Genomic DNA, 27,215 nt, shown 5'->3' with positions numbered 1-27,215 from the left:
ACAAACACAGCCATGTTGGCAGGAAAAGCTTCCGAAAATTATCCAGTGCAGGTTTTTAAGTTCTAAGAGTGAGCTCACTGCACACTTAAAAATCCTTAGAGATCGAGTAATATATCGCACAATCTGACAAATTGAATATATCTCATCCTAATTACACCCCCAGGTGCTTTTCACCCATGTATGGAAACAGCCGGAGGGGACATTATTCCAGACCTGCAGCATGATTATACATCTTTGACTTTCTAATAAACTTTTCCCTCATTTTACTCCAGAGAACACTTACACAGCACAGTTAATCAGTGTTGGAGTCTGTAACGATGCTGACGTTTGCATCCAGATTCAGTTTCCTGGTTGGCACTTAAGGGGAAACTTGGAATTTGTACACACAACATGATTGTGTTCCTGCCAAAATGGCGTTGTTTTGGTTCTGAGTGTAGCATGGCGGGATTATGTGATGACAGCTACTGGATACCAGTTCAACAACATCCTAGAGACTGCACAGACGTGACAAACATGGTAATAAGTCGATAAGTAAGTAACTAAAAAGAGTGAGATAAACATGCTCCTGTGTCCTCTAAAACAAGACATAAATAAATAAAAATGTAAAAACAGAACCACTGAAAATAATGCAAGAGCAAAAGTGGATCTTGCTCATTAGTAAATACTGCGTAAACAAGGAAAGTGCACTTTCGCAAAAATGTTTCTGACTCTGTGCCAAAGTAGTATTTGTGTTTGTCTGTAATCCTGGATAAGTGATAGAAGAGACATTTCACTAAGCACAGTAATGATCTTGTGGATGAGACTGAAGAGGCGGCGGCTCGTTGAATTCAGAATCAGAATCAGAATCAGAAGAGCTTTATTGCCAAGTACGATTTGCACATACAAGGAATTTGTTCTGGTGTCATTGGCGCATAACAAGCATACAAAATTTTCTAAAGTAAACAGTAAACGTATATATACACAGTATATAAATGTTTTTAAAGATGAAAAAGAGCACTGCAGAAAGAGCAGTAAAGAGCAGTATGACTGGGCAGAAGTGAGTAACAGTGCAAAGTGCAAAGTTCACAGTAATGAACACAGTAATGACGTTAATATAACGCATAAAAAGGATGTAATGATAATGTGACATGTAGAGGCAGAGGAGGAGTGTGAGGAGTCAGAGTGTCGGGGGGGGTCTCCGGGCCTTGTTGATAAGGCTAGTAGCAGACGGGAAAAAACTGTTCTTGTGGCGTGAGGTTCTGGTCCTGATGGACCGCAGCCTCCTGCCAGAGGGGAGTGACTCAAAGAGTTTCTGTCCGGGGTGGGAGGGATCAGCCATAATCTTTCCTGCACGCCTCAGAGTTCTGGAGGCGAACAGGTCCTGGAGAGATGGTAGATTGCAGCCGATCACCTTCTCTGCAGACCGAATGACACGCTGCAGTCTGCCCTTGTCCTTGGCCGTGGCAGCAGCGTACCAGATGGTGATGGAGGAGGTGAGGATGGACTCAATGATGGAGGAGTAGAAGTGCACCATCATTGTCTTTGGCAGGTTGAATTTCTTCAGCTGCCGCAGGAAGTACATCCTCTGCTGGGCTTTTTTGATGAGAGAGCTGATGTTCAGCTCCCACTTGAGGTCCTGGGTGATGATAGTTCCCAGGAAGCGAAAGGAATCCACAGTGTCAACTGTGGAGTCACAGAGGTTGATGGGTGCAGGTGAGGCTGAGTTCTTCCTGAAGTCCACGACCATCTCCACTGTCTTTAGAGCGTTGAGCTCTAGGTTGTTTCGGTTGCACCAAGTGACCAGCTGGTCAACCTCCCACCTGTAGGCGGACTCGTCACCATCAGAGATGAGTCCGATGAGGGTGGTGTCGTCCGCGAACTTCAGGAGCTTGACAGACTGGTGACTGGAGGTGCAACTGTTTGTGTACAGGGAGAAGAGCAGAGGAGAAAGAACGCAGCCCTGGGGGGATCCGGTGCTGATGACCTGTGAGTCGGAGACATGTTTTCCCAGCTTCACATGCTGCTTCCTGTCAGACAGGAAGTCAGTGATCCACCTGCAGATGGAGTCAGGCACGCTCAGCTGGGAGAGCTTCTCCTGGAGCAGAGCCGGGATGATGGTGTTGAAGGCAGAGCTGAAATCCACAAACAGGATCCTGGCGTAGGTTCCTGCAGAGTCCAGGTGCTGGAGGATGTGGTGGAGGGCCAGATTAATTGCATCGTCTACAGACCTGTTGGCTCTGTAGGCAAACTGCAGTGGGTCCAGGAGGGGGTTGGTGATGGCTTTCAGGTGTGAAAGCACAAGACGCTCAAAGGACTTCATAACCACAGAGGTCAGGGCGACGGGTCTGTAGTCATTGAGTCCTGTGGTCCTTGGCTTTTTGGGAACAGGGATTATTGTCGAGGTCTTGAAGCAGGCTGGCACGTGACATGTCTCCAATGAGGTGTTGAAAATGTCTGTGAACACTGGAGACAGCTGATCAGCGCAGTGCTTCAAGCTGGATGGGGAGACAGAATCCGGACCAGCTGCTTTCCTGGGATTCTGTTTCCTGAAGAGTTTGTTGACGTCCCTCTCGTGGATGGAAAGAGTCAACACTGAGGTGGGTGGGGAGGTGGAGGGGGGGACCGTGGAGGGGGGGACCTTTAAGGTGGGCATTGGTGGAGATGCCCAGGCCCCTGCTGAGGTGGGGGAGGTGTAGGTGAAACACTGGAGCTGGGGGAGTTGGGAGGTGTTGTTGGGGATGGTTTCAGGACTGTCCCTCTGTCTTTCAAAGCGGCAGTAGAACTCGTTCAGGTCGTTGGCTAGGCGTTGGTCGTTAAAGGAGTGGGGGGCTTTAGGCTTGTAGTTGGTGATCTGCCTAAGCCCTTTCCAGACAGATGCAGAGTCGTTGGCTGAGAATTGGTGTTGGAGCTTCTCAGAGTACAGTCGTTTAGCTTCTTTCACCGCCTTGCTAAACTTGTACTTTGCCTCTTTAAATCTGTCTTTGTCTCCACTCCTGAAGGCCTCTTCCTTATCCAACCTTAACCTTCTGAGCTTGGCTGAGAACCAGGGTTTGTCATTGTTGTAACTCACCCTAGTGCATGATGGAACACAGCAGTCCTCACAGAAGCTGATGTATGACGTCACAGCCTCTGTGTACTCATCCAGACTGTTTGTAGCAGTCCTGAATACATCCCAGACAGTAGAGTCCAAACACGCCTGTAGATCCTCCACAGCCTCACTGGTCCACTTCTTTGATGTCCTCACTACAGGTTTGCAGAGCTTTAGTTTCTGCCTGTAAGCAGGAATCAGGTGGACCATGACGTGGTCAGAGTGTCCCAGTGCAGCACGGGGGACAGCGTGATAAGCATCCCTGACTGTGGTGTAACAGTGATCCAGAATGTTCTCCTCTCTGGTCGGGCATTTAATAAACTGTCTGTACTTGGGGAGTTCGCGAGTGAGGTTTCCTTTGTTAAAGTCGCCTAGGACAATAACTAAAGAGTCCGGGTTGATCCGCTCCACACACAGTATCTGATCGGCGAGCATGCGCTGTGCGTCCTGCACGCTGGCGTGCGGTGGGATGTAAACACCGACCAGAATGAATGAAGCAAACTCACGGGGTGAATAAAAAGGTTTGCAGTTTATGATGAAAGATTCCAGGTCAGGAGAACAGTGCTGCTGAATCGCTGTCACGTCGTTGCACCAGCCACTGTTGATGTAAAAACAGATTCCTCCACCTTTGGTTTTGCCGGAAAGTTCCGTGTCTCTGTCCGCTCTGTAGAGTTGGAAGCCTGCCAGCTGCAGCGCAGAGTCCGGTATTAATCCACACAGCCACGTCTCCGTGAAGCACAAAACAGCCGATGAATAGAAGTCCCTGTTTTTTCCCAACAGCAGTTGTAATTCATCCAGTTTATTGGCCAGTGAACGCACATTAGAGAGAAATATTCCCGGTAGCGATGTGCGTAATCCGCGCTGGCGAAGACGCACGAGCGCACCGGCCCGTTTCCCTCTCCTCCGGCGTTTCACTGCGTGGACAAAGGTGAGCACACCTTTGACCATAATGTCCAAAATTTCCAGTGTGGGGAGAAGAAAAGTAGGAAATAAGTCCGCTGGTGTTGTTACCCTGATGTTCATGAGCTCTTCTCTGGTGAAAGAGCTCCGGGTAGAATCGCAAAAAACGGAGTTAAAACACAAAACAAGACAAAACAACGCGCACCAACACACCGAGGCGACCATCCGCGGCGCAATTTGGCCCTTGTTTACATAAAAACTGAATATTTTCAGTGTAACTGTGGCACTGTCTTGTCAATAGGGTTGTAATTAAATTTAAGTAAAAATTTTTCAAGCTTCTTGCTTTATTACACTTTATTCATGTTGCAAATTGTATTTTTTGTTGTGTTTTTTATTGCAGGAATTATAGATGGATAGATAGATAGATGACAAAGGAGCTGGATAGCTAAATAGGTTGCTAACTGGCAAAATAGCTTTATAGCTCAATAGAATGCTAGCTGTCAAAATAATTAGATAACTATAGATTGCAAGATAGACAGACAGACAGACAGATAGATAGATGGCAAAGGAGCTGGGTAGCTAGAGAGGTTGGTAACTGGCAAAATAGCTTGATAGCTCAATCGATTGTTAGCTGACAAAGTAGGTTTATAGCTCGATAAATTGCTAACTGACAAAATAGCTTTACAGATTAGGTAAATAGATAGCTTTTTAGCTTGATAGCTAGATACATTGCTAGTTGGCAAAATAGCTAAAAAAAAACTCACTTGATAGTTCGATCGATTTGCCAGCTGGTGTTCCTAGAGCAGTTACTCTGTGAAGGCACATACTCATTATAGCGTTACTTGTGTCTGACCATGCTAAGTAGATTTTCCTCACAATTACAGCTGCTTTTTTCAGCCATTATGTTCCTTTGTGTGCTTTTTTTATTTACAGTCTTACAGCTGTGTCCTCACTTTGTCCTCAGTATCTCAGAGCAGTGCATTAGCAGTGTGTTGTGTTACACTGACATCGCAATAATTGTTTCCTCCATCTCTTAAACCTCTGCAGTTGTCCCACATCTGGAGACATGTTTGTCCCATTTGCTCAACTCCAGAACTTGAGTCAGCGTCCAGACACGACGAGGAGCTTTATTCTCATCGGCCGCAACTTCAATCAGTGGCAGTGTAGCACAGAGCAAGGTAAGAGCTGAAGTCTCATGTTCATATTATAGTATATATATAGTCTTAGTATTAGTATTATAGTATAAAAAAATGTTCCATGATGGGAACCCTTGATGGCTAACCCTTTTGAACAGCAGCCATTTTGACATGTTCTTAGCTTAAAAGCCAGTGTTACTGATCACAATACAGAGCTGCTCCTCTTCCCACATTATATTTATGTTAGAAAATAGTGGTAGAAAGCACGTGGAAAAAACCCTTAGCGAGCTTTATCAGCAGTTTACCAATCACTTGTGACTAACTTCACCTGCTCCCACTCTTCTGTCTTTGGTTTGCTAGCTAGCTGAGATGTCTTTGTCGCGAAAATGTGTTACCTCAATGTAAAAACACACAGAAAAGCTCTTTAAATTTTTTAAATTCTTAAGGCGAACGGTTGTGGAAAGGTTTTGCGGGTTCACAAGTGAGGTCAGGGAACTGCTGCACTCCCTGCGTGGGGACATGTGGGCCCTATCATGACTGAAAAAGCCCATTATGGCTTGTTGTTCTTTTTTTTTTCCAATCTAAATGCAAAGTTATATGTAGAGGCAAATCCCCAACTTGAAGTACTAAGTGACCAGCCAACTATGACTATGGTAAACAGGATTTTTACCTCTTCATTCTCTCCTGCGAGGTTTATTCCTGTTTGTTTTTACAAACTGCTGTTGGAAATGCAATGCTCCTGTAAACGGCCATTTGTGAGTGTAAAACTATAAAAACAGTGCAAGTTCTGTGAAGAATCAAACATTATGAGTTTCCTGGACAGCTGGTCACAGCTCCGCTCTGAAGCAGTGTGACTCATCCGTAGCCTCATCATCATCGTCGTCATCGTCGTCACCATCAGCTCTTTTGCAGTTTGGACACGTTTTTTTTTTTCTTCTTCTTCACAAGGCTCTTTAGATTTTGCTGATCAGAGGAGCTTCTGTCTCACACATTAAAATGGACCTGTGAGGTTCTGTAAGTGCCGGACTGTGTGGAAAACACACACACACACACACACTTCTCGCTAATTTCAATGAGACAACTGTGGTGGCACAGCTATAGATGCAAACATAAAAAAACAACAAAAAACAAGACATTCTCAAGTTTGGCCTCAACACACTGCACAGTACACTGCACTGACCAATCAAATATTAAAAATAGAAGTCTATACTATACATATAATATATAATACATATAATGTAGGGCCACACGGTGTTGAAGAAGACCCGGGTTCGAGCCCCGGCTGGAACAAGGGCTTTTCTGCATGGAGTTTGCATGTTCTCCCCGTGTGTGAGTGGGTTCGCTCCGGGTTCTCCGGCTTCCTCCCACAGTCCAAAAACATGCAATGTGGGGATAAGGTAAACACTCTAAATTGACCATAGGAGTGAGTGTGAGAGTGAATGGTTGTTTGTCTCTAGCTGTGTGTGGCCCTGCGATGGACTGGCGAACTGTTACGATAATGTAATAACAGCCAATAATGTAATAAACTGCCAATAACGTCATTCCTTTTTTGGCAATTTATTACGTTATTGGTTTTATTACATTTAAATTATTATGTTATTGGCCGTTATTACATTATTGCCCGTTATTACATTATTGCCCGTTATTACGTTATCGGTTGCTACAGGGTGACCCCTCAATCCTTGTGAAAATGTACATATTCCACAAGTCAAGTCATTTTACTCGAGTCTTAAGTCGAGTCTTTTACCAAACGTTAGTCAAGCAAGTCTCAGGTCCTCAAAGTCAACCTCCACTGACCCTGATCTGACCTTGTGAAGAAACACAAAAGTTATCTTGAAAAAGCTAAGAAAGCAAAGTGGGTCAGAGCACAAATTTGATCAATCGGTTGTGGAATCATCTCCACACTGAGTGAGGATCAAACTCAGGGATTATTCAGTCGTGTTGTGATTATAATGTCCCTCAAAACAATATTTAACTTTTGAGACATACAAATAATTACTGTTAATATGGTTCATTATGCAGAGTTATTTGGAAAAACAAAGTGTATAAAAAAAAATACAGTGCTTTCTGTTATTTCATTCCAACTCAATCAATCCATTGGTTAATGAAGAAAATAATCATCAGATTAATCCATAATGGAAATAATCATTAGCTGCGGTTGGGAAAAGAGCTGTAATACTGAATTACTTGAATTTACTTTGTCCGCTTGTAGTACTTTGTACTTTGAATATACTCACAAAAACCGACATTTTCCAATGTCACAGGGCTGCAACTCATGATTCTTTTCACCCCGGCGAATTTGCAATTCATTCAATTTATTGTGTTTCCCCAAACCTCAAAATGATTCAGTTTTAATGATTTCTTTGTGACATAGAGCAAAGAAAAACACTCAAAAGTGATTAACTGCTGATCAAAACAGATGTTGCACCCATATTTTCAGTTTAATAGACAAAGTATATTATTATTACTGTACTCCCTCTATAGTTACATGAAAACGCTCACACACAGAGATATTTAAACCCTTTTAAATTTTATTTTAGTGTTGTATTAGGGCTATTACCTCAAGTAGAAAACATTGTGCTAACATATAAACTAACATACTTCAGTGATATAGCATGCTATTTTCTTTTGTCCCGTCTGTTTTATTAATAGAATTCTGTCGGCAGCTCATTTAAAAATGGAAATGCTCTCTTGTTATTTGTGTGACAGTTCTCCTCGTGTGAAAACCTCCTGCCTTTACATCTGTCGTGTGATGATGCGGGACGTAAAAGTCGGAGCTAATTTCCGTCTATAAGAAGACATCGTTATTTTACAGACGATTTAATTGCGTTAATAAAAAGGAAAAGTAATCACTGAGTAAAGCTGTCAAATACATGATGTTCAGGGAAAATATTGGAGTAGAAATATAAATTAACTCAAATGATTCAGTCCCTTAAAATCCACTGCTGACCGCTGTGCAGTGTCACTGTTTTCCCTTCTGTGTTTGACTGCTGAATTCATCAAATGACTTTGCATTAAAAAACTTAAACTAAAAAAAATTATAATTTAGAAGCACATTAGAAGTGCCATTAGAGGAATTTAAGTGGCTGAATTTAAAACCTTGTTACCGGATCTTTATCACAAGGCTTTATGGGACTTAGAGTTTATGACACTGTCACACTCAAATTGAATTTCACACGTTTGGAAATGAAGTCATCAAACATCGTCTATTCAACAAATAAAAGCAGTGTGGAAGTGCCTCAAACTTGTATTCTCTTGAATGGCCATCGGGGGGGGTACTCCACTTACCTGTACTTACGAGGTTGAGAAAATGAGCCCAGACTTCTCTCTCGATTTATTACGTTATTTTCCTTTATGTATATGCTCTGAATTCTTAGTTTCATGTCTCCTTCATTGTCACATTACTACATCATTAACACACTGTTGATTACTGCACACAGGAAGTGATTTGGAGGCAGCAGCAACATTAAGCCAGTAGAACAGACCGAACAAATATAGTTTAAGTCAAAAACTGAAATGAGCTTCCCCTGTTTCAAAGAGCACCAACCGCCACTGAACTGTATAAAAGTGTGCGCTATGATGGTAAATAACCACCTTGTAGCAGCATGTTGCTAACAGCTGTGCGTAGTATTGACGAGGAGGTTATAGCATTACGAGTCCTCCACCATGCTCTGCTTTGATTCTGTGTTTCTCTGTCCATGCTAGCAGCTGTCTCTAACTTTTGCAAGTGTCTGCTTACATTCCTTTCTTTCTCACTGTATGTGTATATGTATGTGTGTGTGTGTGTGTGTGTGTGTGTGTCGCCGCCCATGCCGCCTCGCTGTTTGCACCATCTCTGTTTGCCTACAGAAGACAGTTCAGATGAGGAAAACACCCCAGTGCTTAATAGGTTCACACGTAAGTTTGCCCTCAAGGCTCGACACATTGATGCTGATGGGATGTTTGAACTACTATATACATGTTTGTATTCCTCTCTGATTTGTGATATGTGTATATCTATGTATTTGTCAAATGAAGCAGCTGGAGTTAGATAGCAAATGGTAAATGGTCTTTATTTGATGACCACTCAAAGCTTCTCAACCCTACAACGCGCTTTTCCTAATATACAACTTTCATAGTTATTCACACATTCACGCAATTTGGGATTAAGGCCAATCCACATGGAAATGGAACAAAACGTTACCAGTCTTTCAAGTTTTCCCGTCTACACAGCATCGTTTCAGGCTTCAATGCTTCACCAAAAAGGGAAAAGGCGACATTATACAGGTTACAATGTGCTGTTTATAATCACAGCAGCAGAGACAGAATGAACCAAGTTTGGGGAAACAAAGGGAAATAAAATAAAGATTTTTCAGACGCCTGGTGGCACCTTTTTTTTCTTCAAAAAAGCAACTAGCGACAAACTTTCCGAGAAGTAAATTGGCAGTTCTGGCGCATGAGTGAGCCTTATCTAACAGGATTTAGTGTGGATGGAGAGTTGGTCTGACTGGAGAGAGAGAAAGACAGAGACACAGAGTCACAGACGAGAAGGAGCTGTGGGTGGGTCAAAAATATCAATTTGGTAAAAATATTCTATATGTCCTTCCTTGTGCAATATGATAATCCGTACACCAGGGCAAATGTCAATGTTTGTATCATGGCAGCACTGCTCAAATGAATGAGGGGGGGAAGTTGTGCTGAAGTTATCTGGCTGAAAAAGCGGGATAATGGAGAAAGCTACGACACTTTTAACTTTACAGACACAGACCTTGTATTGATTACCAGCAATGTATTGATTAGCGTTGTATCTTATGTATATTATTGGTATCGTGGACCATGTGTCACATATCGTTTCATGAGTTACCCTGTGATTCCTACCTCTAATCAACAACAACAAAAAAACACCAAAATTATGCATTGTAGTTTTCGAGATGATGGCAATTGATGGCAAAAAGATGTTGCATGTTTGACAGCATGAAAAACAAACGTAGCCTGAGTCGCTGGCCTGGCGACGAGTGACTCACCCCCAAACACTTCCCCTCGTCTCAGGCTACAGTATTTTTATTTTTTTTTAATCTAAACCTTCCTCAGAGTCCCTGGATTTTGCACACCACATCCTCTCATTCGACTTTTCGACGAAAAAGTAAATTGACTAGTGTTGCGGCAGAACCCAGATCTCACAAGTAAAGTGATAAGAGACCAAAATGATCTTTTGGCCGTTGTTATTTGAAATGAATGTCTACAGGCTGGTGCACTCAGCCAGAGTGCTCTCTGAAACACCACTAACCAATTAGAGTGGACTGAGTGTCTCTGTTGTTCTAACAGAGGGATGTTTCTGTGGTGAGAAGATTGAATGTCCGCGTCACATCAGTTTCAGGAACAGAATCTCTCAGTCTGCCAAGCAGAAAGAAAATGTCTGGAAACTATGGAATTACATTTTATTTTCTCTCTCTCCATAAACCGGTGGTAGAATGTGACCCGATCGATTCAAGGACTGACACCAAAGTTCTGGTGGAGAGAGTTAGTCGAGCATTGGGTTTAGTAACTTTGTGGCAGCAGTTATTTTAAACCAGGGTTCCCACAGGCTCTTGAAAGTTTTTGAAAATCACCCTGAACAGACATGGGTCATTGAAAGTGCTTGATTTCTGTGCAAGAATGAAGTGGATAGTTAGGTAAATGTCTCCCTTGTTTGTAACAACGCCACCTACTGTTTCATGCTCTGCATTGTTTGATGAACGTCGACGAGGCCTACGCAGGACAAACAGAGTCATCATTTCTAGCGGTGTTGTGGAGACTGTCCACTGTCTCTCTCTCCGACCATTGACGTGAGATTCCGTGCAGAACAATGAGTAACGTTAAGCAAGAGAGAGCAAATGACGACATGATGACTGAGAAATGAAAATTCCAACATCTCTGTCTCACCAAAGACAAAGACTTTGATTTTGACTCAAGATCCCAAGGACAACCACATGTCAAATCAATCATAGTGGACGCCATCATGGAAGAAGACGCTCTTACAAGTTGTCCTCCCATCTTAAGCTGTGTCCGCACATTCTGTCCTTGAATTTGTGTGAATTGGTCCTGGAAAGTCATTGAAAAGTCCTTGAATGAACCTGGCTGTACGACATTCTCGGATGAGAACGCGTTGAACAGATAAACACTGATAAACCTGAGAGTTAATTTCTGTGTCACCGCTGAGGTTAGGGTTTCATTTTCACCCCAACACTCTGTATCCTGATGTGTTCTAAGTCCGCATCAGTTCGAGAAAACGTCTTCACAGTCATGCTGTGAAAAGTCAAAACTCTCTGATGTCAAACTTGAGGCACACAGTGATGCTTTGTTTTCAACATCATTGGTTTCCATGATCTGTGTGTGACAGACTCATTAAAAGAGATGTTAATCAGCTCCAGTGACTCCTTTTAGCTTTGAGCTGTTACTCTGGGCTTCTTTTTATCTCACTGAACATTGTGCACAGTGTGTGCTCTCATGCTGTGCGAGGAACTTGCATTTGTTACCTCTTTTTCTGTCATAAACACTGGCCTTGTCAGGACCAGTCGTCCTCATGGAGACCAAAATCTGGTCCTATTGAGGCAGAACTGGTTAAGTTTGGGGCCAAGGTTAGACATGTTTGTGGTTCTGGTTTTGGTTAAGGCTACAGACAACGCTGTGTTTAGACTGTTCAAATGACTGGAAGTCCTAAACAGAATAGCTACACAAACCTGATCTGCACACATGATTTGACAGAGATTTTTGCACATTATGCCCTTCCTGATGCAACCTACCCATTAATCCGAGTTTAGGACCAGCACTCAGAGTGCACTGGATGTAGCCTTCATGGCTGTGTCCACTTTTCAATGAACAGTGGGGATTGGGTACCTTGCTCAGGGGTAGCCCAGCCTGTGATGTGGGAGCATCCTTCCAGTCACCAGTTCCCCTTACAACTTGCCATGGGCTTTGCAATTACTGAACTGCACATCTGTGGGAAGTTGTTGCCCAATGGCTTTCTTTTAAATTTGACATCACATTACAAGATAATTTTACAACCACAACTGTCACCTTTTAGTTTAAAGAGTTAAGAGATGATGTTTGCTCAATCACAATGTTGCATCATTTTCTCACCGTAAGACATAATATCCACAGACATTGGTGGAATCCAGAGAACCAAAGTACAAAGTTCTTCTTTTGATTAGTTTTTAGCTGCAGCTGCTGCTACTGTTGTTACTGTTGTCTGGCTTTGATTCTCCTCTCTCCTTCTCTCTCTTCCACACAGCTCATAAAGGCTTCCAGCGATTTGAGGCTCTGGAGCAGAGTGACTGGTTCACTCCGGGTCAGGCCGGTGCAGGACTGGCTCCTCGCCAGAGGTTCCTTTTCATCAGAGTCCTGGAGAAAAAGGTGACTTGATACATGGATATCCAAGAGTCCCTACAAGTGCAGAGCATCCTGTTTGTGTTTAGCTGTGACTGATTTTCCAGACAACTCTTTATGAAGTGTCTGCAGAATAGTTTAATCAAAGCTGTTTCCCCTGCATGGAGGTTTTCTGATTCTGATATTATAACCGTCATTTGTTTTAGGTGACTCTGTACAGCTATAACTGGTCTGTGGACCTGGGCACCTCCCTGAATCGGGAGTTGGTTCGACTTGTCAACTGGCAGAATGCGAGGGCCCATGTTGTTCACTGCCTGCTCAACCAGAAGATGGGCCTCTTCCATCACTACTGCTTCTCTGATGCACCAATCCATGAAATAGACTCCAAGCAGGTAAAAACACTGAAAATGCCTTCTGATGTGAGTCAGCAGCAGAACGAGAGAAAGGCTTTTGCAAGCCAGTAGAAAGCACACATCAGTGTTAGATTATTTAATGATGGGTCTTTCCATTTCCGTACTTGAAATCAGGAAAACTAAAATGATAGAGAGGATACAAGTTAACCTGACTGATTTGGAGGATACTTTTCTTTCAGCTTCATTGGTAAAAATAGCTGGGTGTCATCTGCATATAATGTTCTACTGTGTGATGATATTGCCCAAAAGAAGTGTGTATATATGTATATATATATATATATGTATGTATGTATGTGTGTGTATATGTATATATATATATATATATATATATATATATATATATATATGTGTGTGTGTGTGTGTGTATATATACATACATATATGTATGTATGTATATATATATATATATATATATATATATATATATGTATATATACATATATATAAATCGTAAGGTTCATCATCTTTTAATGTTCAGTTTGAAGCTGATTAATGATAATGTATAAAAAGAGAAAGATATTAGGCTTGCTATTTTCTGTCTATAAAGAAATTCCAAACCACAGTTAACTTTGTTCTTCAGCCTTTACTCGGGAGCAAAAATCCATATTTAATTATCTGATATTTATCGTTATTATTAGATTGGCTTATATGAAAACATTTATAGTGTTGTATCTGTAAGGGATGCCCTGATATATGTTAGCTATGTTAGTGCTGCTGGAAGCCATATTGAGAACCGTGAGACCAAATCAATGGCCTGAAAGATGCAAAGTAGTAGGAAACTAAAATGTCTTCAAGTTATTAAAGAAATGTCAGTTCTTTTATCTTACTCTCAGAAGAGAAACGAAGAGTTGTAATTGAGGTTTGACTCTGGTTCTTGTCTGTGCTCAGTAGCCACACAGAGTGCACAAAAACAGCCAGTTTGTTATTTTGATGGATGTCTGGCTCTGTGCAAATGTTTAAGGGAGTAAAAGTAAAAAAAAAAGAAAAAACGTGCTTTCAGCAACAAACTTGGGAAAACTCTTATCCCGGGGAAAAAACAAACTGTACACACATTCATAGGATGTCACTAAATCATCCTCTATATCCCTGTCATCTGTGGATACATGGGAGCTTGTTACTGCTTTATTTGGGCTTGTGTTCTGTTCTGAGCGCCTCAGCAAAACTGCTCGACCATCTGTATTTAATATTGAGCTTTTTATCAATATGCAGCAGCTCGGCAGCACAAAACAAAATAAGATTTCTCAGCCATGTGACTAAGGCCTGACTGTAATCTAACCAGTGCCATTCTTCATTTGTCGTCTTTGATTTTTTGTGATCAACTTTGGCATAGAGAATGTTTCCCGCTCCCCTCCATGGTAACATCATGAGTCAGCTGTTAAATCATCCTCACTTCAGTGACTCAGACATATTTCTGGGCTCCAAGCGGGCAAAGTTATCATTTCCGAACTGCTGGCTGAGGATAAACACAAATACAGAGCGATTGTCATTCAGCCTGGCACCAATGCCACCTCGTCTCGTCAGCCAGAGATCGCGTAATTAAATATGGAGTTGGTGTGTACACCTGGAAAGGTAAATGTCATCATTCGCCAGCCGTACCAGCATACAAAGTTACATTTTATAGACTTTTATAGATAACTGGAGACAACTAGACAACTTTTTAATTCAATTCAATTCAATTTTATTTGTATAGCGCCAAATCAAAACATACATTATCTCAAGGCACTGTACATAGACAACATCAAGGAGAGCCGAGAACCCCAACAGTTCACACAATGAGCAAGCACTAGGCATCAGTGGAGAGAATAAACTGCCTCTTAACAGAAAGAAATCTCTGACAGAACCAGGCTCAGAGATGTGCAGTCATCTGTCTTGACCGGTTGGGGTGAAAGGAAAATGGGGGACAGCGGAGAGGTGGGGGACAGAAAGGGGGTAGAGAAAGGACAAGAGGGAGATGAGGTAGAGACAGAAGAGAGAGGGCGAACAGGAGCAGGTACACAACAACTGTATCAAGTTACATACAGTTTATACAGTCAATGATATCGACTTTTAATTATAGCACAATAATAATGGTGATGATATATATATATGATATGGGTAGCCTCGAAAACTGGATCTGGATCCTGCAACCTGCAAGATGAGAATACAGAGAGAGAGAGGGGGAAGGAAGGAAAGACACAAACTAGGGAGAGAAAGAGACAAGGTTAATGACATATAAAAAGTCATAATCATATCCTGAGTGTGAGAGAGTGAATGTGCGTGCACCACAGGAAAATCCCCCAGCAGTCTAGGTCTATAGCAGCATAACTAAGAGATGGTCCAGGTTTCCCTGAACCAGCTCTAACTATAAGCTTTATCAAAAAGGAACATTTTAAGTCTAACTTTAAATACTGAGAGAGGCTCCGCCTCCCGAACTGTCATTGGAAGCTGGTTCCACAGGAGAGGAGCCTGGTAACTGAAGGCTCTGCCTCCCATTCTGCTCTTACAGACTCTGGGAACCACAAGTAAACCTGTATTTTGTGACCTAAGTGGTCTGTTAGGGTGATAAGGTAAGACTAGGTCTTTCAGGTATGAAGGGGCCTGACCATTAAGTGCTTTGTACGTGAGGAGGAGGATTTTAAATTTAATCTGTCATAAAGCTCAAGAGATGCCGGTTCAATCCCATTTCACCCCTGACCTCTCCGTTTTCTGTGTTGTGTGTCCTGATTCTTGTTGACATAGAGAGGTAGGCTTCAAGTGGAGGGCCAATTGTCACCCATAACAGTCTGAACTTCCATTTTGAAACTTCCACATTCGCGATATGGCAACACCAAGTTGCTGTTGTTGCAAAAGTTAACAGACATCCTATGCAACCAGGCTCCTATTGGACAATAGTAGCTGTCAATCATAAATGTGATGTCGTTTACAAAAATAAACATGATGTGCTATTGAGGAAGGCCCGAAATTAGGGATTTAGACATTTAACTTCTCAGGGAAATCAAATTTTTCCATAAACTTCCATTCAAACTGAGTGTTTTGCGTAAAACAGCTGTTGGCAAGTCAGTTTATTGTCACTTTAATTGGGGCTGGTTTTTCTGCAAACTGAAACTGAACTGTTCCCCTCAGTGGGGCCGTGACATCTCCATGAACAGTTTGTCTTGTTGAGTCGTAGTAAGACGATAAAACGTGTTAGTTAACACGTACGTCTGAAGCAGAGTCTGAATTAATGTAATGAGGGTCAAGTGGAAGGTCTTGGCTGTGCAAACTGCGTTGGTGCTTCTCGGAGAACTTCTGTGTGTCAGTTGCAAAGAGCAAAAGGTCTCATTGATGACATTATGCTTCTTCCCGAGAAGCATTTGTGTTGATTCAAAGTGAGCTGGGAAAAAAAACTCTGTCATGTTTGTGTTACAGCACAGGAATAACATCCAGAATGTGTTAAATGAGTGGGTGGAAGGGAGTGCAGGTGGGTGGATGGGTCAATAGGGGCGCTGCAGTGCATTTTTGCCTCAGGCCTTCTTACCGCGTCAGTGTGGTTGATTTGAAATGAAAAAGGGTTAAGAAAAAAAATAAAAATACAGACAAATGTCACACATTCTTTTTCGCATTGTCGTGTGGGACACGCAGAAGTGGGGATTTGTTGGAGCAAAGATGGACACCACATGCCCTTTTAGCCCGCCTTCCATGACCAATTACAAAACTCAAAATAATAGAAAGAAAGTTTTCCTTTCCCTCCGACGGCCTGGCTCTTCATCACTGCATTACTAATGAGTGCAGACAGAAGGCAGAGTCAGAGCAGCATAAAATTTGCCTGAACAGAGCTTCATCTGTCACGGTCCTGATGGGAAGCAGAGGCAGCACCAGCGCACAGTTTGACCCTGCAGCCTGTGGGCATGGCACGGCCACTCTGCCACAGTGGGGCATCTGGGTCCAGAGCTGCTCCACTGAACAAACTCGCCCCAAAAGTTCCTGTCAACAAGCAAGCAGGGCATATGAACAATTCCTGCTCAGAAAATAATTAATAATACCAATCAGCACTAAATGTATGATGCAGTGAATTTTGAATATAAATCAGTAAACTCTCTTTCTGTCTGTGTGTCCGTCGTGGTCGTCGCCACAGGTTATGGCAGTGTGAGATCTGTGTCAGGCGAATGTAAAAGCTCACCATGCACACACTAATGCTTGGATGACCTGAGGCCTGATGCGTGCACACACTTAGAAAGTGTTCATAAGTTCCTTTTTTAACATTTTGTTTGGTCCGTACTAAATCTTTTAAAATGCATTTTCCCCCACATTCGTCGTCTCTTTCTCCGGTTGTGACAAAAGCAAAATGGCACATTTCTATACCACTGTGACCACGTTAATATTCAGAGCCTTCACTCAGCACTTAGTGAAAGCACCTTTGGCAGAGATTACATCCCCTGAATCGTCTTTGCTAGGATGTGAAGGCTACCTTTGTCACCTGGACTTTCTTTCTCAAAGCGTGGAACCATAACCTGGGTGCTTCTCAGGTTATAAGAATGATAAGTTTTTTGATGACAGGTGCCACCGACCAAAATACTGAAGTCACACCTCTTTAACTTTGATGGCCACAGGAAACAACATCGAGCTTCTTCGAGCGATAAACAGTATTCCAGAACATTTAGAGCTGCTGACATCTCATAGTTGACTGGTGCTTTGCTTACCATCAGTTTTTACTCTTTGTGTTTGATGAAACCATGCGACCACCAGTGTTAATTTTGACGGCAAATTTTTAGTTATCTTGTGTCTTATGACTATAATACCATTTAGTTTGACTCATATTTTAGGCATCTGGGATGTTTTAGTCTAGTTTAGTTTTCCCAAACGGTGTGTCACCAAACCATTAATATTAGAGATGTAGAAAATCACATTACTCCATCTCAGGGGTGGGAATCACAGGGTACCTCACTATGAGATATGCGACAGATGGTCCACGATACCAGCAATATCACGATACAACAATTCTGTGATGATCAGTATATTGCAAGACAGTCGTATTGTGATACATCGCGATATTTGTCTCACTGAAGAAAACAAAATGTCTGTGAAAATTTAAAAGTGCAGCATTTTTCTGTTTATTCACAACATAGAGAACAAAGGTCATAAAGTCAATGTGTTGAACATGAACATTCTTTCCCTCATTCATTTGAGCAGCACCGCCATGAGGAGACATGAAGTAACAAGGCCCAGCGAGTGAAACGGGCAGGGATTGTTAACTTGAGCACCTTGATTTGTTCATTAAAATATGTTCATATTGCACAAAAAGGCCAACGGTATATCACCAAATCAATATTTTGACCCATCCTTACTTACTTCACCTACCCATGTACAACTTTAGCCACATTCTTCCTCATGTACACTTTTCTCTGCGTCTGTTGGTAGCATTGACTAAAACATATGTTATGTTTACACCCAAGCCATTTCCACTCTGCCCACAACAGCATCAATAACCTCGTCTCACCAAAATCGCCACACACTCGCACATAAATCAGACGAAGACTGTGTTGTGATTTCAGCTCTGTTTACTCGTGGAGCAATCCCTCACAGAGAGGTGTCAGAAGCTCTCTCGTGTTGATGCCAGCTGCCACGCTGTCAGTGGAATGAGACATTTTTTTATGTCTCATGATGAGACCACCCCCCCCGAGAGTCCAGCCTAAGAGTGAAGTTGCACTATAAAGCAGTGGAGTGTTTAGTGTATTAGTTATTATTTTATTATTTATGTTTTCAATATTTTTTTTCCACTTTAAATGACTTTTAAAACTACTTCAGCCTGGTCTCAACAATTCATTATATTTTGGGGATTTTAAACTTTCAAAACAGCTGTTTTTGGGAAGTTGACATTTTTTGCCGCTAGGAACAAATGTGTCAGTTTTTATTTAGAGACAACAATTCAAAATGGCTTGAAAATTAAAAAACTGAATGGCACAAAATGTCCCTTGGATCTCTTCAGGTTTAACTTGTTCATTTGTGTGTCTGTCTGTCTGTTTTTCCAGGATCCTAACCAGTTCCTCAGCCCCTCCATGGAGCCCGATGCATTGCTGCGCAGTGCAGTTCCTCCTCTGCCCAGTAAAGAACAGGGCAGACTGAGCAGCTCTGGGCGAATTCTCGCTCCCCTCCACTTCCCCTCTGAGCTGCTGCCCTTTGACGAGGCTCTGAGGGACGTGTGCACCATCCGACCCCTGATGGAGGGGGATGTGGTGGCCCGACATGGCGGCCAACTCTTGGACATCAAAGCCGCTGAGCGGAGAGGTGAATCCTCCTCTGACTATAACAACTTCTGCGCCCCCCCCTCAAAAATAAAATTAGAATAATTATTTTCTTCATTTGTTTTCATCCAACTCCACACTGGGTTGGAGGTGTAATGACTTCTTTTAACTTTGTGTTGACAGAAATGGAGAAACAGATGAAGATAGAGAACCTGTTTGTGACATGGCAGCAGAGGTCAGCGCAGTCCAACATGCCCATCTCAGTAAGTCACAAAAGTGTTTTGTTAAATTTAAAATCTGAAATGTGTTCCCTTCTTGTAGAGTTTTTTCCCTTCAGAATGTAGTTACTATCAAATATAACAAATTACAAATGTGAAACAAGTCTGTGTGACTCTCACATTCAAATAAACGATGCAACATGCAAAAGATATTTGCATGTTTCAAAACAAAAGAAACTAAAAAGGACACAAATATATCATTCTCTCCATGGAGATCCTAACATTGAGAGTTTCCTCTTATGTTGTTTTCAAATTCACAACAGTTTTTAGTTGTAAATGAATGAATGCAGAGAAAGTTACTTAATGAATTAGATTTTTTAGATTTATTTCATCATTTTAAATCAAAAGAAGTGCAATAAGCCTGAGTGTTTCTGAAATATTAGTGCAACAGTATTTGCTCCGGTTTACTTGCCTTCTCTTTTTTATACAGGCTCTTTATAGATCGAGTACTTGTTTGCTCCGTAAAATGTCAAAAAAGAGGTTGAAAAATGTTTCCCAAACCTGGAAATGATTCAGTTTGGATTCATGATTTATTTGTTATATGGAACAAAGAAACCATAAAATATTCTCATTTAAGCAGCTGAAAAAAAAAGAAAGCTTGTCTTGATTACTAAAAAAATCAAATAAAACAGAATAATCATTTGGCAATTCATTTAGTAATCGATTACTTCAATAATTGAGATGCTGGCAGAATGATTGTGTGACACAGAAAAGCAGCAGAATGATTTCTCATTGTCTCAGCAGCTGCAGCGTCATTTAATTATTGATTGATTTATTTCACTTCCTGATTAAGCGATTGAATAATAATAATAATACAGATTGGCCTTTAATTTACCAATAATTGCCATTAACACATTAGTATTGACACTGATAATTGTGACCATAAAATTGATTTGGAGACAAGAAAAACTTAAAAATGTAAAGATAAAGGAGCAACGTACAAGAGTGTGTACGTAAATATTTCAAGAGTGAAGGAAATACGCATCCCAGAATCGATTGCAGATGAGCCCAAAGGCTTATTAAGTACTTTCTTCCTTACTTTTTTTGATGTTTTGTTTCTGGTCCCTGGATCACATGTTTGCTTTATTAACTGCTGCTGTTGTTAAAACTCTTTAACTACATTCAGAGAAATAATTTTCTCTGGATTATACACGCTTCAGTGACAGCCTGTGTTTACATTACTGCTTACAGTAAATCTACATCATCCAGCCCCCAAAAAAAGGTACAAACTCAAACTCGGAGTTTGATGGTGTAGATCAGCCGTTTTCTCCGGCACAGCGTCTGAATTGCGTGTTACTACCAGCTCAACTCAACTCAAATCAACTCAGTGCGGCACGATTAAGTTGCGTTTTCACTAGCATCACACCTGGTACCAGGTACTTTTTTGAGTACCTGCTCTGCCAATGTTACAAGCGCGCTGAGTAGGTACTATGTGTAATGTCGCCAGCCTGCCGGCCACTGATCGCATGTAAAACAAAGTCACGGCAGTTTCATGCAGCCATGCAGTGATGACTCCGCCCACGTTGAGTAGGTACTATTTTTGTAGTGGAAAACCAACCAAGGCGAGCTGGGAGCATAGTGGAAAAGGGCTATAAGGTGGTTAATCCATGTGTGGAAATGATGACTCATGGTTCCTGCCTGAATCTGCCATTGGACCAGTCCAAAAAATGGTTATGCTGTTTATTTAGGAAGTCAGCTCACCTAATTTTTTGGTTCATGTAACTTAGTTGACCCTTGACATGAGCAACTGAAGCAACTCCAGATCATAACACTGCCCCCTACAGGCTCTGTATAGTAGACATTATTAAAAAAAAAAATGATTAAATTGAATGCCACGTATGAATCTTTAGACGTTGTTACATACAACAGTGACATGTGTGATTATAAAGTGCAGGTTCAAGAATGTGAAATCCACTGTGGTGCTGCACTGAAAGCGGGTGGCAGATTTTATATTGGACACATAAAAAAAAAACATAATTTGAATAGTCTAACAACAAATTGGATCTGACCGGGGCGTCGGATTTGAGTATTAATTCCTGTAGTGTGAAAGTAGCTTAATATCAAATATAACTAATGGGACCTGACAAATCACGGGGGAATGAAGCCTCTCACTACATTCTGGGTTTTTTTAAACAGCCGGGATTATGTTTCACTCCTGTGGGAAATCATTTAACGTTGCCGTGTTTCCTCAGTGGGGAATTTGGTAGCTAATTAAAAAGGTTTCTGTCTGCCACGGTGACATCTCGAGAGGTTACGCGGTGACATTAAATTTACAAATTTGGTATTTCAACAGACGCCCACACAGCAGAGGAATTCAGGCTCATTCAAAAAAAGACTCCTCTGATCCAGGTGCAGCAGGCCTCGCAGCCATTTCTCATGGCATTTGGGTTTTTTATTTATTTATGTGACCCTGGATGAACTAAATTAATTATTAGATGTGATGTATCAGCAGTACACTCACAGGTTTGCATTTGAATGTCAAGCTTTTGTTCCTGCTTCACTGGGATGTGCTTACATCTGCTGAATCCTTAAAAATCACAGCTGCCTGTGAAGAGAAATGCAGTTTAACCAGGGTTATCCACGGCTGTATCATCATATTATTATCCTCCCGTTTGTGACAGTTACCATGTACTGTATGTGTGAACAGGCGGCAGACCTGGAGACCCTGAAGCAGTCGTCCAGGCTGGTCCACTACTGTGCCACCCCCCTCCTCTTTGACCCCCTCTTCCGCAAGCAGATCCAAGAGGAACAGGCTGTTCAGCCTCCAGTGAAGGTACCTTTGCTGTCTGACTCAAGGAAAACTATCGTAGCAGCCTAAATTTAGTAGATTACTAGAGTTTGAATAGAATTCATATATATTCCAAGAAGTCTTGAGTGCACTATGACCTTCTCATCCCGAAGGCCTTTGGTTGACCGTCTGTACTCTCAACTGTGGTAGCTTGTACTTGGAGGGACTCTGTTTTTATATTTAGCTGAGGTGTTCTGTTCTATGAATGCTGAATGTTTTGTGACGTGCGTGTGTGTGCGCCAGAAACGGCATCGCTCCAGTGACTCCACAGCATCAGGTCGGGACAGAAGCTACAGCACCGATTCCGCTGACATGCTGCCCAGTCGACTGAAAGAAGAACCCTGGCTGCAGGAGATCTGCAACACCTTCCTCCAGCAGTATGTCCAGTACCTGCAGAGCATGGGCTTCATTTTGGTCCAAGTCCGGCCTCAGTCTCCAGCTCGCAGGTCTGTATTTGCATTTGCATCCATAGCTTTTTTGCCAGTGGGTATTTTTCTGTGTTTGAATGAAGGATACTTTTTGTGGCTTGAGCAGCACTCGACTCGAATCCATTTGAAACCAATACTGTGAAGCAGGACACGTCCTGCATTTTAAACCCTAACGGCAGTAGATAAGTAAAAAATACTTTTATCCATTTCTATGCACTGCAGTAATGAAGAGCCAAAGGTTTTTTTTATATATATATAAGATGTGGATTTTACAGATGGATTCCTGTAGTAGAATATTTAGATTTTCCCAAATGAAGAGATGAAAAAAAAGTGAATTTCCTGACCATCCCTTTAGTTAATGGGCGTATGCGTATATTTTCCTCATCGTTCTGCTCAGTCGTTTGTGAGGAACTTAATAAATCATCACGTTATCGCTGCCTCTCCTCCAGCCCCTTAGTTTCTCTCCCTCCATAGTGAGCAGCGTTCATCCATTAGTCATCTTGTGTGTTTTGATCCTCATCTGATCTCTGACCTCTGCTCTGCCGCCCACTGGCTGATGTGAGCAGAGAAGAAGCAGCAGCTGCCGCCTGTCACTTTCCAGGCTCAGACTCAGACAATCTGGTCCAGCGGTGGTCCATTAGCCTCTGGGCCTTGGCCTTGCTTGTTTGACCAGACTCTTAACTGACCTGTTCTCCGACCCCACCCCACTCCAATCTCTTCCAGCACCGCCCGGGCCCGTGCCGCCATGTTGAATTCAATGTCTTCTGAAGGAAGGATGTCTTTTTCTTATGTAAAACAGAAGAGCGAGGACAGCCCTAAGGTTAGTGTTCACCCCAGAGACAAGGAAATCTAATTCTGGCCGTGGTATTGTAACAGTGACATAAAACACATTCAAGCGTATCTTTTTTACATTTACTGTTCCCCAGTGATACAACAACAATTCTGTCCTCTTTTTTTTGCATTTAAACCTTCTTTTTCACTTCTGGAAACCTACACATGAACCTTAATGAATTTCACAGAAGGCGAGATTAATAGTTGCAGTTGTAACCGTTTGCTGAAACACAACCGTTTAGCTTAAACATAACTGTTTAGCTTTGTTACGTAATGTAACAGATTAAACATAATTGTTAAGCTTAATGTTTCGCATAAGCTATTGCTAAGCTTAATGTTTAGCTGAAAAGTAGCTTTTTAGCTTTATGTTACGTGATGTAACAGTTAGCTTAAACATAACTGTTTAGCATAAGCAATTGTTAAGCTTAATGTTTAGCTGAAAAGTAGCTTTTTGGCTTCATGTGATGTGACAGTTAGCTAAAAGTTATCTGTTTAGCTTAAACATAATTGTTTAGCTTTATGTTACATGATGTAACAGTTAGGCTGTTAGGCTGTTGTCATCTGCAAAAAGCAAAGGGAATACAGATTTAGATACATGAGGAAGATCATTTATATAAATTAGAAAAAATAAAGGTCCTAATATGGATCCTTGAGGTACACCATATTGCATTAACGTTCTTGTGGATTCATGACCGTTAATAAAAACATACTGTTATCTGTTATGAACATAGTTATAAAGCCACTTATGAACAGTACCAATACTGGTAGTTATAGAGAATGTTGTACTTATTCAAGTGTTCAAGGATCCTTTTGTATACCAGTTTCTCCAAGATTTTTGAAAAACATGGCAAAATTGAAATTGGACGATAGTTTGTAAAAGATCCAGGATCACCTGCTTTAAATAGAGGAATAACCTTAGCCATTTTAAAGTCAGACGGTATGATTTGTTACATTTTGTAACAGTTAGCTTAAAGTTGACTGTTTTGCGTCAACATAAATTTTTAAAAAGAAATTAAGTTTTTTTGACATTGTCTTACGTTGTTTCTCGGCACAGGAGGCGATAGTGGATGTGGATGAACATGTGGAAGTTTCATGAGAGAAAATAGTAGTTGGTAATGAATTATGCTCAGCGTTTGACTGGGCTGTCTGTATACATTGAAAAATACTCTGCCTGTCCCTCCTTTTTCCAAGTAAATCAGACTTAAGCTTCCAACTACACCACTGCTTGCGCTGTAGTAATGAGAAATGACTGTGGTGGTGAATTCCCTGCAGGGCCTTTAAGAAATATGTGTGTTTTTTTACCTGCAGTAGTAACCTTTTCAAAGCTGCTAACATCACTGAGAGGTGGTGTGGACCAGAAGTTCAGACAGATACTTTTGAACAACTCTCATGAGGCGATGCCCCCCAAACTCACGTCTGAATTAGAAATCTGTTTTTTTTAATTCTTACTTTATTACCTGGAATTAAATAAACAAATGATCTATACGATACTGGTCTAGTGCTTATTTAATTTTTGAACGTGAGTAACGAGCTGCAGCTTTGTGTGAGCTTTGTATTCCAGATTTTTCTTAGGTTACATACAACACAAAACAATGACCAGATCTCAGCACGTCCTCCTATACTTGTTTCAAATTAAAATAGCTCTAGCATTTCTGTTTTCCTTCTTCAAAAAAGCCTTTATTGTGAAGTATTTGCAGGGACTAGTGAATGTGTGGCTTCACACTGCAAAGTCTGGGCATTTCGTTCAGCACAGAGGAGCATTTTTGTCAAATGGAGGATGGAAAAACTTTATGTTAAACATTATGTCCACCACTAAAAAAAAAAATATATCACCTTGTACACATGACAGTGCAGAAATTTTATATATTATACATTTAATAAACTAATTAGTTAGTGAATTGGTTTCCCTTCTCCTTTCTAAGGCTCCCTGTCCTTACAAAACCCAATTTAACTCCAGGGCGTATTGATGCCATTGCCTCTTGTCTTCGTCCCTGTCCAGCTCTGGTAGTGTTATATAACAGGTGAGTAGGCTGGAGAAGGTGAAAGCTTTTGTCAGCTTTGGACTGCATTTTGGTTTGCTGGAGGCAGCAGCAGCACTTTTGTAAAGTTGAGTCACATCCAACTTGCAGGGGGAAAAACAGTTAAAGTTATTATTTTGTTCATTATTTAAAATATAACACAAGATAAACTGGCATGAACCATGAGCCACAGTTTTGCTTTTCATCAGTAGCTTCACGTAATTTACCTTCAGACTGAATTTGAATAACTAATCTGTAAATTTGACATTTCAGACTGTAGCAGCAGGCACCACTGCATATCACCTGCAGAGGGCGCTGCCTGGAGGGATCGTGCTGATGGAACTGGCTTTTCAGGTGAGATGAGGATCATGAAGGGTACTCACCACCTCTGTTATTGCTCCTCCTGTTGGTACATTTGCACATTTGCATTTGCACATAATAAAATAGAGACTGACGTCACATTCAGTAAATACCTGTTGTGTATAGTTTTAACTCATCTCAGATCATACCATTTAGAAGTGGGAGCGACGTCACCTCTGATTTCACTAGTTGAGTCCCGTTGAGAAGTTAGAAAAGCCCAGAATATTTTTGACAACAAGATAACAACGTTCTATGCGGTATTTTGCTCACACACAAACAGCATAGCAACATGTCCACGGATAATAATTGAACAGTACTGTGTAGGAGCGGCACGATTCTCCAAACCCTTGATTCGAAGCCATGTTTAGACTCGACTATTTTAGTCTAAGGCTGGATGCTAGATGCTGCTTTGAAGTCAAAGCAGCATCAAAGTAATAATTCACCCCGACCTACAGTCATATACTGTTTCCAAAGCAAATGCAGTCGTAGCAGTCTCCAGGTTTTTGATATTTTCCACTGCTCAGTGAAATGTCAATCTCATGGTAGGGAAAGACAGAAGATAACCACAGCTGATCTTCTGTGCAGCATAATTGGAAATTGCACATAACTCCTGAAAAGTCTCCAAAGCCACTCTTCCTTTAAAGTGATGAGGAAAAAGTAATAGTAAGATTCTGACTTTTAGTTCACTGTCATGTCCCTTACATACTCATTAGTTATAGTTTCGGGGCTCACGCTGTGATCATTGATGGATGTTATTTTTTCAGATTTTACAAATTAAATTGATTGTAGCTTCCATCAAGTACTGAATGAAGCTATGAAAAGTAAATCTCACTGAAAGGAAACACTGTTTACTCTGTGTTTCTAATGTTTTGCATGTGTTCTGCATGTTTCCTTTCTCTGCCAGGGCTGTTACTTCTGTGTGAAGCAGTATGCGCTGGAGTGTTCCCGCATTCCCATGGGCCAGACCGTCAACTCCCAGGTAAACACACCACGTCGTTGCCGGGGGATACACAATACTGAGCGCTTCTTATTTCCTCTGGGATTGAAATGGAGACAATAGGAAGGAGAAAAAGTACATTTCAATACACCTGAACTCTTTAATGTGGAGATAAAGTCTGGAGAATAATGTGCGTTTACTTGGAAGTGTCTTGTAACCTTGTCATAAACCATTAGTGTCTAGTTGTTTGTCCCTGATAGAAGCCGGTGTAGATAATGTTTGACGTGAAGAGCAATTTAAATGTTTAACGATAGGATTCAGACCACTCTCAGGACATTGTAGTGTTTGTTTTAGGTCACTTCTGTGGTGTGTTTACTCTAACAGCTGACTACAGTCTGTCCTATGTCGTGTTTTCTGAGGATTTCACACCTCCCTGCCCTGCCTTTAATCCACGGCTAAAAAGCATGACATTATTTATTCAATCAATAGCACTTTTCATACATGGGTATGGAACT

The 27,215-nt window shown here is 41.5% G+C and overlaps 1 protein-coding gene across 9 annotated transcripts in view; it reads left to right on the top strand.

The window, feature by feature from the left end:
• Nucleotides 1–27,215, top strand: part of szt2 (SZT2 subunit of KICSTOR complex) — a 99,703-nt gene that overhangs the window by 60,536 nt on the left and 11,952 nt on the right. For 8 of the 9 annotated variants that reach the window (XM_044044439.1, XM_044044443.1, XM_044044440.1 and 5 more), the window contains 11 exons: nucleotides 5,015–5,145; nucleotides 8,953–9,000; nucleotides 12,353–12,474; nucleotides 12,654–12,839; nucleotides 18,848–19,103; nucleotides 19,244–19,323; nucleotides 21,986–22,111; nucleotides 22,370–22,572; nucleotides 23,278–23,374; nucleotides 25,677–25,757; nucleotides 26,668–26,742. In XM_044044439.1, the coding sequence (XP_043900374.1) occupies nucleotides 5,015–5,145; nucleotides 8,953–9,000; nucleotides 12,353–12,474; nucleotides 12,654–12,839; nucleotides 18,848–19,103; nucleotides 19,244–19,323; nucleotides 21,986–22,111; nucleotides 22,370–22,572; nucleotides 23,278–23,374; nucleotides 25,677–25,757; nucleotides 26,668–26,742 (1,405 nt within the window). The remainder of the gene's footprint in view (nucleotides 1–5,014; nucleotides 5,146–8,952; nucleotides 9,001–12,352; nucleotides 12,475–12,653; nucleotides 12,840–18,847; nucleotides 19,104–19,243; nucleotides 19,324–21,985; nucleotides 22,112–22,369; nucleotides 22,573–23,277; nucleotides 23,375–25,676; nucleotides 25,758–26,667; nucleotides 26,743–27,215) is intronic. The other variant, XM_044044441.1, reaches the window with a different exon arrangement.

The sequence above is a fragment of the Solea senegalensis genome, linkage group LG14 (genome assembly GCF_019176455.1).
Source record: "Solea senegalensis isolate Sse05_10M linkage group LG14, IFAPA_SoseM_1, whole genome shotgun sequence".
Classification (NCBI taxonomy): Eukaryota; Metazoa; Chordata; class Actinopteri; order Pleuronectiformes; family Soleidae; genus Solea; species Solea senegalensis.
This window is presented reverse-complemented; position numbering and strand designations above follow the sequence as displayed.